Here is a 12,733-nt window from a genome sequence, read left to right on the forward strand (position 1 = left end):
AGTCGCTCCTTCTGCTGGAAAATTCTTCCTCAGAGACCCACGTAGCTAGCAACCTATCACTCAGACACCTTGTAACCCCATTCCTTGCTTCCTTTTTCTCCTTAGCTATGTATCACTGTCTAACATTCCATATATTTTACTTATTTATTGCCTGTTTTCCCCAGTGGAATGTAAGGGCCACAAGGCAGGCAATTTTGTCTAATTTGTTTATTGCTGTTTAAACTAGTACCATACACATAGACAGCACTCAAAACATATTTATTGAATGACAATTTCTCAGTACAGTGTATACCATCCCCATCAAAGGAAAAAACATTAAGGGCAAAACAAGGGGTAAGGGGCAGGAATATTGCTAAAGAAAATTCTAACAAGAGCTATCTATAATTATAGCTTTTATTTATTATATCTTAATTCAATCATTTATTCACAATTAGTCTAACTGCATTTTTGATGAATACCTGACTTCAGCAAAGGAATGAATCCACTAAGCAAAGTTCATTTATTTTTCATGACGTTCTTCTTTAGATCTTGAGTCTTTACTCTCCTGGATTCCTAAGAGAACTGCATCAGCCTCTAGTATAGTTGTATCTGTTGTTGCTCCCAGGAACCTAGATGTAAGCTCAAGATCTAATAGCCGCAACCGGACCCTGGTTCCTTTCTGGTATTTCCTAAATAGTAAAAAAAAAAAAAAAAAAATCCATTAATTCTGAATATCATAACACGAACAACTAGTTTAACGACAACAACCAAATTCCAATTTTAATTTCTGTTAGCTCAAGATGAAGTTAACACTGGTAATTTGATTGTATCAGAAATCCTGCCCCCCACCCCCAAACTTTTTTGTTTTGGAAAAAAAAAAAAGACAGGGTCTCATTCTGTTACCCAGGCCGGAGTACAGCGGTGCAATCAGAGCCTACTGTAACTTCAAATTTCTGGGCTCAAGCGACTCTCCTGCCTCAACCTCCCAAGCAGCTAAGACTACAAGCATGCACCACCATGACCAGCTAATTTCAGAGTCAGGGTCTCTCTATGTTGCCCAGGCTGGTCTCAAACTCCTGGCCTCAAGTGACCCTCCCAAATTTTGACCTCCTAAATTTTGGGGATAACAGGTGTGAGCCACTGCCAGCTCTAGAATTTTCATCTTAAAAGTTGCCTTTAAAGATTTTAAAACCCACAGTAAACGGAAATTCAAGCCAGACAGTTCTTAAAACTGGTGTCTGCTTTGTCAATTAAAGTCAGAGAGTATCAAGGGGAAAAGAAGTTTCAGATACATTTTCCTTCTAAAATTAAAACTTTATTTTAAAGTAAAATTTTACAAAAGCAAAATGGAAAAATGTCTAAGTGTAAAGAACTCAGTATTTGGGATTGGTTGCAGTGTTATTAATATGTAATGCCAGTTGGATGAACCTGGAGGACTTTATAAACCAGGCACAGCATGACAAACCCCACATGATCTCTCACTTATATGTGAAATCTAAAAAAGTTTAACATCTTATAGTAGAGATAACTACAGCTCCTGTGGTTACCAGGTCAAAGGATGTTAGTCAAAGGATACAAAATTTCAGTTAGATAGGAGGAGTAAGTTCAAGAGATCTATTGTGCATCATGGTGATGACAGTTAATAACAGTGTGTTGTAGACTTGGAAATTGCTGAGTATATTTTATGTTCTTATCACCAAAAATGATTTAAGTACATGAGGTAATGCATTTGTTAATTAGCTCGATTTGGCTATCCCACAATGTATACATATTTCAAAACAGCATGTTATACCCAATAAATATGTACAATTTTTTTTTTTTTTTTTTGAGATGGAGTCTCGCTCGTCACCCAGGCTGGAGTGCTGTGGCATGATCTCCACTCACTGCAAGCTCCGCCTCCCAGGTTCACACCATTCTCCTGCCTCAGCCTTCCGAGTAGCTGGGACTACAGGCGCCTGCCACCACGCCCGGCTAATTTTTTGTATTTTTAGTAGAGACAGGTTTCACCGTGTTAGCCAGGATGGTCTCGATCTCCTGACCTCGTGATCCACCTGCATCGGCCTCCCAAAGTGCTGGGATTACAGGCGTGAGCCACCGTGCCCAGCCAAATATGTACAATTTTATTAGTTAAAAAATAAATTACAAAAGAAAATGTAATGCCAGTCATAACACATGATGACTTAATTTAGTAAATAAAAGATTCAAGTATTTTATAATACCAAATGAAAACTGATATCCATTTGCCTTTCTTCCTCAATCAATTATTTTAAAAGTTAAACATCAACATTATAGAATAGCAAGATGGAAGTACTGCTGATTAAAAACCACAAATCTTCAACAATCTATATACTTTATATATTCTAATTTAATTTTAAAGTTAAAATAACTTTATATAAACAGAAAATGAAGAAACAAAGTTCTCAAAAAAGTCACTGGAAAATAATTTTGGTAGACTACATATGAAGAGTCTCCACATAATAATTGGTATTCTGAAGAAATTTATATATGGTCCATCAAGTAAACATTTAGGCTATTCAGCTTTTTTTGAGAAGTTACTTTTTCTGATTTTAGAAATAAATGTCCTTTTGTAAAATCTGGAAAATGATGAAGTCAGTCACATTTTTCTAGTCCTTCTATATGTTTATATGCATATATGTATATATGTGTGTTTGACATCATAGGTAATATTTTGTGTCTTTGTTTTAAAAAACTAGAGATATCCTCCATGTTACAGACAAAAAAATTATGGTACACGGAAGTAAAGCTACTGGCCTAATGCCACACAGTGGTGTAAAACGATTCACAGATTCTTCTGTTCCTCCTTAAGTTTTCAATTACCTATGACCTCTTGAAAGAACTGTAAACATAATCCCTTTAGGAGTGGTAAGAATTTATCACTTCATATAGTCTCATGTCTTTCCTATGAAGTAAAATATAAGCCATATTGCTGCCATTCAACTCATTATTTTAATTCTCATTAGAAAAATGGCTACTTTCAAATAAATTATCATTAAAAACAATACTGCCTCGTGCAATGTGATATTTTTACATCTTTTTTTAAATTGGGGGAAAAGCCCCCCAGGCAGCAGTTTTTCAGAAATTTTGTATTTCCTATTAAAACCAAAGAATACTGCTGTCTTGAAAGGCAAATAGGATGTCTCCACTGAGCACGTTCAAAATGAAAATAGCCTGTGTTTTTACTGCTTGGTGTGTTTCTTTTAACTTCAAGTGCTTGCTTCTGACTGATCTTTGTGAACTCCAGCCTAAATGGATTCAATCTCAGCCTTTACCAAGACTGCTCTCTTCCACTGTGCACTTTCTCAGGCCATATGCTGCAGTAAACGAGCCTGCACGTCTGAGCTGTATAGGAAAAGGGCAATTAAATCTGGTTTTGCATTTCTGTATTAAGGGCATGCTTTAAAGACTTTCCTTTGGAGAGGTTTCTGACATTCTTTCCACAGACATTCTTTAACATCTGTCAGTGCATGCTACTGATGGTTCTCACAGACTTAAAATAGAGAGAATCTCTCTCACTAGTTCTTTGATATAAATAATATTAAGTAATACAAAGCCAACAAATACAAAGCTTGGATTGAACCTTGGTATCCAAAGAGAATACTGTAAGGAATTCTGACATTGCTAGTCAAATTAGCTGTCTTGCTGTAATCATAATTCTCACAAGTTTTAAAATAGTTCTTTTGAAATCATTAACCATCTATGTTTTCATCCTACTAAGTTAAAATCATTCAGATATTTTTCTGGCTTTCTCGCAATTCCTTAATTAGAGTTTTAAGACTACAGAAGAAAAGTTTCCATTTTCTCTTTTTTCAACAGGAAGAAAAACATTTCTAAAGGTTTAATTAACATCAATTTGTTTCTTTTTCTAATTCATACAAATATAGTCATACCAATCTATATGTGAAGTCAGTAGCCATGTCCCTGTGTGTATGTGTGTAAGTAGGAATGTGTATGTATTTTCTTCTTTAAATAAACTGTCTGGGCTTCAATTTCATCATTGTTAAAAAGCACAGGGTCAGAAAAGACCTTAGATCTTTTGCAGTTGGATGATTTTATTCTACTTTATACAATTCTAAGTATTTGGAAATTGATATAATGTAAAGTGATATTACATGCAAAATTGATTATATACACAAAATGCAAACTTTTAAGCCTTTTTATTAGCTTATATAAAACATTGTAATAATCTTGAACATTCAATTAACAAATGAATCTTTATACGCAGACTACTTGGTTTATTTCAGGTTTGCCCCACTTTTTCAAAGTACCATCTGCCATGTTCCCTTGACCTGTCTAGTCTATTGCTTCTTTCCATTCAATCTGTAAGATGCCTATAAAAAGTCTGTCATTTGTTGTTTTTATTCCCTAGATGATCATAAGCATGTAACATTACATAACCCCTGATTTCTAGACAATCTATTGAATAAGTGGCTATTTAAACTATGTGTGCTTTAGTACTGCTATTGTTCATCACTGTACTATCTGTACTGTACACCATCAAGCACAGAAGCCAAGATTAACAAAATAAACATGACAGGGTGTTCAAAAAGTTCTACTCCTCTCCAATATTTCTAGTCATCATTAAAATTTCAAATACAGCGCACATCTTAAGTCCTAATTTATTATCCCAGGCCATTAGAAGATACAAATTAAGATATAAAAATTATTATAATCACAATTTTTGCTACCTGAATTATTCCCAAAAGTCCTTTGGGGAAAAAAAAAAAAAAAAACCTAATGATTATCACTTAAAAATACTATCTAGAGTGTGCCTACCATTAGGCCAAATAAACAATATGTATAACTGGCCCGCTGGAAATCTACATACTCTCACAGCAATGAGCAAAAGATACTATTCATAATATACCAAAACACATTTCCTCAAACTGCAATTATCCTGGATAAAGATTTTAATCTTGTTCTAAAATTCTAATATGAATATATATTTTTCAAGTTCTTTTTAACCTTGCCCTGCTAGTATTCTGTGCCACCACAAACAGAAGTTTTGTCTCTTGTTCAAGAATTGATTTATTTTATAAAATGTGAAAATGGAGAATTTAAAAAGTCTAGTAAATGATTTCATTTTTTAATAATGTGGAATACGCATATAATACATTATAAATGGTATCAATAATGACAGTTGTAATTTTTTCTCAAGTTACAAAAGAAGATGTGTCAAGAAATTAGGGAAGGCCAGCCATGGTGGCTCACGCCTGTAATCCCAGCACTTTGGGAGACTGAGGCAGGAGGACTGCTTGAGTTCAGAGTTCGAGACCAGTCTCGAACATGGGCAACATGGCAAAATCCCATCTCTACAAAAAATACAGAAATTAGCCAGGCGTGGTGGCACGCATCTGTGGTCCCAGCTACTCGGAAGGCTAAGGTGGGAGGATTGCTTGAGCCTGGCTGGTCGCAGCTACAGTAAGCCAAGATTACACCACTACACTCAGGCCTGGGTGACAGAGCAAGATCCTGTAGAGAAAGGAGAGGAGAGGAGAGGGGAGGGGAAGAGAGGAGAGGAAGAGGGGAGGGGAGGAGGAGAGGGGAGGGGAGGAGGGGAGGGGAGGGGAGGAGGGGAGGGGAGGGGAGGAGGGGAGGGGAGGGGAGGAGGGGAGGGGAGGGGAGGAGGGGAGGGGAGGGGAGGGGAGGAGGGGAGGGGGAGGGGAGGGGAGGGGAGGGGGGAGGGGAGGGGGAAAGAAAGAGAAAAGAGAAGAAAGAAAGGAAAGCAAGAAAAGAAAGAAAGAAATGAGGAAAAGGAAAATCCTGTCACCTAACAACCATAACAATCATCATATCAAGTCTATTTTTATTAAAAAACTAAATACTTTTTGCTAGTTAAATATGAATACATACATATGGAAAGGGCAAAAAAAAAAAAAAAAAAAAAAATCCAAAGAAACAGAAGGAGTAAATGCTTTCAGGTACCTGAAACATGCTGATGACTAAAATTGGGATCAAACTTGGCAGTAGTATTATAGCTTTTAAGCAAAAAGGGATGTTTTGGAATATGCAATTTTCATTTTAAGTGAGAGGAAAATATATACATTTATTGACTGAAACAAGTTTTTTTCAGTGTAGCACAGAGGTTTGACTGTGACCAAGTACAATACATCTGCCTTTTCTGAGCTGTTTACTCATCTGCAATATGCAACACCTTGCAAGTCTGACAAGAGGCTTAAAGCATTAAGGTATGAAAAGTACATGGCACATAATAAATATAAAATAAATAGGAGCTTACATAATTCACTGCATCAATACTTATTTATACTTCAATATGGTTTTACTAAAGATACTAGAATACTATTCAAGTGGACAAGTCTGGTAGCAACCTTCAACATATATAAAATAAATGACAGGAGAGCAAAACTCATTGAAGGCATTCTTTGAGTTTGGGAATTTGGGGCAGAGGGAGGGGATAATAAGGTCTAAAGATCACTCTGCAGTTTACAGTGACAGACTTGGTATATCTGTGGGTAGCCTGAGCTGGGAGCTATCACAGAATATCTGTGGAAGATTTTTAAAGTTTTTTCTTAAAAAGAAAATACTGATGGCCTGGGGTCCAACCCAGACCTGCTCCAGCAAAATCAATAGCGTAGAGCTGGAGATTCATGCACATTTGGGAAAACACTTCCCATATGAGTCTGATCTCCTGACTGTTAACAAAATCACTGATTTAACGTGTTCAGCAGCTATTCTCCAAATGGTTTGTGGTAGTTTTGGGCCAGGCTGAATCTTGCTTAATTCAAGCCTTAATTTCCTTAACAAGTGCATGCAGTTTAGACATTATGTAGAAGGTCAAAGTTAGAACTACGTGTTTTAAATATCAGATATGACAGGCCAAAATTGTTTTTCCATTATGAAAACTGAAGAGATTAAAAGATATTTTCATCTAAACAAAAGGCTGAATCATTTTAGCTTGGCTATGTAAGGTTTACTGTCATTAAGGTTGTACTTTCATGACCAAAAGACGTAAGATTTTCAAAATCACTAGCACAATGCTCAAGAACATAAGCACTTGCTCCATACACAAGAGTCAAGTTTTGGCTTGACAACTGCTTGATGGCAAATGTTATTTCCTGATTTCCTCATCCCTAAAATGTCCTTAACAATGTCCTCCCATGGTAAAACCCCTGTCTCCAGATTCCTAATCTGTACTGTACTTTTGACTACATTAAGAGAACAGAAAACTTTTAAATTTGTTGTACCACCCATTTTCAAGTTTGGTTTAATCTTGTTTCTGTCTCTCTGAATTAGTTACTTATAAATAGGTATTGTGGAATTTTCAACAAACACTTGTTCAACACCTACATGAAGTAAAAGGATACCAACAAGAATTAGAGAGACTATCCCCTCTCCTCTCCTCTCAACCCCAGGAGGCAAAGATGGAGGGAAAAGTCATATTCCACTCATTCCCTTGGTGGGAAGAAGTACTTTAGGTCTGTTGTGATTTCTTTGTCTTTTCAACAAGAGATGAGACTTCATGGATCCCTTTTGGAAGGCCAAATACTTAAGAGACTGTTATTGCAATAGAGTATGTGGGCTGGTAACGGTCAGAGAGAGGAAAAAATCTTTCATGAAAGAATCAGACCCATGCTGCAGATTCCATGCAATCCAGAGTGCTTTAATTAGCCTCTTCTGTAGGACAAGAACCAGGGTCAATGAGGGGAGAGAGAACAGAAAGGAAAGCAGAAGGGGAAAGGGTGGAGCACAAAGACTACTATCCCATGCTGACCAGACTTATGTTAAGTTGATTTGAGAAAGACTCTCGGCTGGGCATGGTGGTTCACACCTATAATGGTAGCACTTTGGGAGGCTGAGGCAGGAGGATAGCTTGAGTCCAAGAGTTTGAAATCAACCTGGTCAACGTAGCGAGCCCCTTTCTCTACAAAAAAAAAAAAAAAAAAAAATTAAAAATTAGCCAGATGTGGTGGTGAGTGCCTGTAGTTCCAGCTACTGGGGAGGCTGAGGCAGGAGGAGATCTTGAGCCCAGGAGTTCAAGTCTGCGGTGAGCCATAATCACGCTACTGCACTCCAGCCTGGGCAATGGAGTGAGACCCTGTCTAAAATTAAATTAAATTAAAAACAAAAAGAGACTTTCAGGGCTTAGAATAGAGCTCGTGACTTGACCACAGGTCCTGTTTGATATTTGCCCTTTGCACCCCCAATTTGGAGGACTTTTTTTTTTTTTTGAGACACAGTCTCTGTCACTCAGACTGGAATACTGTGGCACAATCTCAGTTCACTGCAACCTCCACCTCCTGGGTTCAAGAAATTCTCGTGCCTCAGCCTCCCAAGTAGCTGGGATTATAGGTGCATGCCACCACACTTGACTAATTTTTTGCATTTTTAGTAGAGATGAGGTTTCACCATGTTGCCCAGGCTGGTCTTGAACTCCTGGCCTCAAGTGATCCACCTGCCTCGGCCTCCCAAAGTGCTGGGATTACAGGGATAAGCCACCATGCCCAGCCTGAGTACATTAATTAAACACTACAGGCCAGGCGTGGTGGCTCACACCTGTAATCCCAGCACTCTGGGAGGCCGAGGTGGGTGGATCACCCGAGGTCAGAAGTTCAAGACCAGCCTGGCCAACAGATGGTGAAACCCTGTCTCTACTAAAAATACAAAAATTAGCTGGGCGTGGTGGCGCATGCCTGTAGCCCCAGCTACTTGAGAAGCTGAAACAGGAGAATCGCTTGAACCCAGGAGGTGGAGACTGCAGTTTGCCGAGATTGTGCCACTGCACTCCAGCCTGAGCAACAAAGCGAGACTCCATCTCACAAACAAACAAACAAACAAAAAATAAAACAAAAAAACACTACAGTTCATGCTCTTTATTAAAAACTGAGGGCACTGCAGCCTAGAAAACTCTGTTAAATTAAAAATAAAAATCAACTACATAAGTACAGAAAAGCAAGCACTTTAAAGTCACTTAATGTGAGAAGATGGTTTTAGATCATCACAAGCTCAATAAGAATCAACAATGTAGTTTTGCTCCCCCAATAAGCAAATGTAATTTTAGGCTGAATTAGAAGTACATATTCTATTCTATAAACTGCATAATAATCTCAATCTCCTTTCACTTTTCTGACCATATTTAGACTACTGTGACCTGCTCTGTGCAACACAATTAGAGGGTCATTGATAATCGGAACCTATCAAGAAGAGAACAGTGAAAGAATACTGTATTATGTTGAAGGAGGAATTGAAGGGAAGGCAGGCATTTAGCATATTGGAAAAAAAATAGCAAGAGGACCCCAAACCTGTCTGAATTTGCAAGGGTTTAATATTAAAAAGGTGACAGTACTTATTTTATGTGACTACATATTGTATGCCCCCGCCCCAAAAAAAGCAGAAATAAGACAAACGGGTAGAAGCTTTAGGATGGCAGATTCATAGCAGTTTAATATGAGAAAGAACTTCTAACAGAGCTGGCTGGAAAGGGAACAGGTTGTTTTTTAGTGTGTATTAATGGTGGAAATCACAGGGAATTTTCAAAATGGATGACCTTTGTAGTAATGATGGAGTTTGAATTCGGTAAGGGTTGAATTAGATGACTTTTAAGATCCTTCCATTTCTAAAATTTATGATTCTGTGACCCAGAAAGCCTAATAGTTCTCCAACACCAGAAAGCATGAAAGCTGGAAACCAGATTAAAAAGAGTAGCCAGCCAGCCAGTCAGGAGGTAGGTCATGCGTACAGTAACAAATTTAACATCTGATTATCTTTCAGTCTACCTATCATCATTTAACTCTGATAGACCATGAAGTACAACACTCTTACTGACTTACCACATCCATAGGTGCCCTGACTTATTTCCAGATAACAATATCCATTATGCATAATTAGCTTCTTTATCTGACTCAAATCTGAAGCTAAAGATTTTTCTGGACATGATTTCCTGGATAGATGGTCAGCTAAGTTGTGTTTCAGATAGGAGGACCACTTAATTAACCAGGCGACACAGGTTATTTTAGTATATTAATCACTTCCCTAGGTAGGCAAGTCCTAAATCACCCTTTTCTCCTATATGAGGACACATGGAGCTACCGTTTTCTGTTTCCATGCTACTCTTTAATCTCTGTCAGTGTTGTACTTTTGAACTTCCACTTTGTAGCACTGCACTACACTATATGTACTAAGCATTCTATATGTTTGTAGAAGATTTTAGTAAATATGCACTTTCAAATGCTATATAACACATCTGCAACTTGTTTTGCAAACTAGGGGTCTGAAGTCTTTGGACAAGTCTGCATTCCACCACCTGTCATATGTGCTCCTTAACTTGGCTTCCAATCTCAAAGCTGCATTCACTTATTTTAAATCTTGAGGGGCAGCATAGGTGTTGACAATGTGTTACTTAGAATGTTCCAAGTATTCCCTGATCTCTGGGTCATTCCTGTCAAAACAGGAGTGTGACTACACAGTGACCAGGATGCAAGTTGATATTTTTGCTTCTAATCTGAGAAAAGAAATTGCTTCTGTGCAGATTAGTATCTCTAGGGTGACTTTGTTCTAAATGCTAATATCTTATTCTAAATATCATCAATTGTCAAATATCTTTGGAATAAAATTCTGCAAAAAAAAGTACATACTTCAGAATTTCTAAATAAAAAATATCAAAGCATCTCTTTATGATTTAAATTGTAAATAGGAGCTTTGTTGTTTGCTTTTGTTTTTATTTTGATGGCAACAGGACGTTGAGAAAATTTCCTTGATATTAGATAATGACATTATTTTAAACTTTTTACTCTCTGGGAAAAAACATTCAAATAATAAAATTCAAAAAAATGTTAGGCATATTTTGAATAATATATCTTTGAATAATTCATATGCCTTTAAAGTAAGACAAAACAGGGTAGAATAATGACTTATTTTTGTCTTCACCACTAAGAAGGAATTAGTAGTTCCTAATAGGAACTCTAACTTTGATAAGCATTAATTTCCCCTATCAAATTATATTTTATAGAGGTTATCTGCATCTAGTTGTCCTTGCCCATTTGGACTTCCTAGATCAGTGGTTACAACACAGAAAAAGATCTCAAAATCTTGGAGCTTTCTAACTTTCTAAGAAAAGATGAAGAAAAAGCAGAATTCTGTACAGAGAGCATGTATCATGCCATATTAATGGGTAAAGAAAGCCGGTCTACTGGTGGGAACTAATTAAAACTAGGATAACCAACGGACAGTGTTTAAGAACACTCCTTGTAGGTGAACAACTCTATGATCATTATGTAACCCTAGGCAAGATATTCAACTCCTCAATCATTACTGTAAAATAGGAATCACCATAGTTCCTACCTCATAGGATGGCTGGGAAGATCGTAGGAAATAATGCACATAAAAGACTTAGTAAATCCTCAATGAAAGTCCAGTCAGGATAGGCCTTGATTTAACAAAGAAATAATTCAGGTACAGAACTAGTTACTCTCTGTCATAAAGTAGTCTGGCTGTTAAGGTTTACTGGAGCTAATTGGCTAGCAGGAGGATTGTCTATGTTGGGAGTAGACAACAGTTGACAGGGAAATTTTCAAAGATGTGTTCAACGAATTAAGCTTAACTTTGGTGGGTATCAATTAGCTAAAGGCTTCTAATCTACTGGATAAGCAACAGCATCTGGACTTTTGAGAAAGTGTGTCTCTAGACTGTAGAGGGCCTTCCTGTTGACAGCAAGGCCCAAGTGACTGAGGATATGGGAAAAGAATATGAGCCTTGAGAAAGATGGGCCCTGCAGGAGTACTTGCCCTGGCCCTGGGGCTCCAGCCTACCTGTTTGTTCACTGGTTCATTCATTCACTCAAAAATGTTTTTTAGAGGCCCATCTGTGGAAGATACTGCTCTAGATGCTGCAATAACCAGTAAGTATAGAAGAAAGAAAGGGTTCCAGTACTCTTAGAGCTTACACTCTGCTAGGAAGAGAAAGACAACAAACCAAAAAACAACCAAATCAAATAGGACTAAGTGTTGTACAGAAAATAAAAATAAAGTGGTATGTTAGAGAGGACTAGGAAACAACAGTAGACTGGGTGGTGAAGGAAGGCATCTCTGAAGAGGGGACGTTTAATGACAAGAAAAGGAGCCAGCTGTGCAAAGATGGGGGCAGAACTTTTCAGGCAGCAGCACCGTTGGTTCAAAGGCTCAAAGGTAGGGTAAAGTTGGCACATTCAAAACCAAAAGGCCAGTGTGGCTGGAAAGTACTGGCAGGACCCGGAGGCCAGACAGGAAGGCAGGAGGCAGGCCATGTAAGGCTTCACACACCAAAGTAAACGGTTGGGGGTTTCTTTTAGGTGCTCTGGAAAACCTATGGAGGGGAAGTGAATGATCAAATTTCTGTTTTGAAGATCACTCTGGCTGCTCTGTGTAAGAATGAACTCTAGGGGACAAGGATGGAAAGACACTGGGCAGGGAGGGTGAAGTGCTAATCAGAAAACTTATCTGCGGACAAAGGCACTGCAGCAAGAGAAAGAGGCTGTGCTGGCATGCCACACTCCCGGCAGCCAGATCTAACGCCACTGATAAAGCTGTCTGTCTTGGTCAGAATTCACTCAGGACCATGGTAGAGTCAAGCTTTGCTATACTGCCCGCATTCTTCTCGGTTTAACAAATAGTTCACTCAGGAACAGAACCACTCCTTCCTGTCAGAATTGTTGGAGGTCTGGCTGTAAGGTGGTCTGGGTGGGTAAACTGAATTGGCAGGATTGTATTCTTATGAAGGCAGAAAGCAGTTGACAATGTTTTCA

At 38.1% G+C, this 12,733-nt stretch overlaps 1 protein-coding gene across 4 annotated transcripts in view; it reads right to left on the bottom strand.

Annotated features, from left to right (window-relative positions):
* Positions 1 to 239: 239 nt before the first annotated feature.
* MRPS28 (mitochondrial ribosomal protein S28) overlaps positions 240 to 12,733 on the bottom strand; it is a 101,267-nt gene continuing 88,773 nt past the window's right edge. For all 4 annotated transcript variants that reach the window (XM_065519393.1, XM_073999045.1, XM_073999046.1 and 1 more), the window contains one exon: positions 240 to 668. In XM_065519393.1, coding sequence (XP_065375465.1) covers positions 500 to 668 — 169 coding nt within the window. In that variant the 3' untranslated portion in view covers positions 240 to 499. The remainder of the gene's footprint in view (positions 669 to 12,733) is intronic.

The sequence above is a fragment of the Macaca fascicularis genome, chromosome 8, assembly GCF_037993035.2.
Source record: "Macaca fascicularis isolate 582-1 chromosome 8, T2T-MFA8v1.1".
In the NCBI taxonomy this organism is placed as follows: Eukaryota; Metazoa; Chordata; class Mammalia; order Primates; family Cercopithecidae; genus Macaca; species Macaca fascicularis.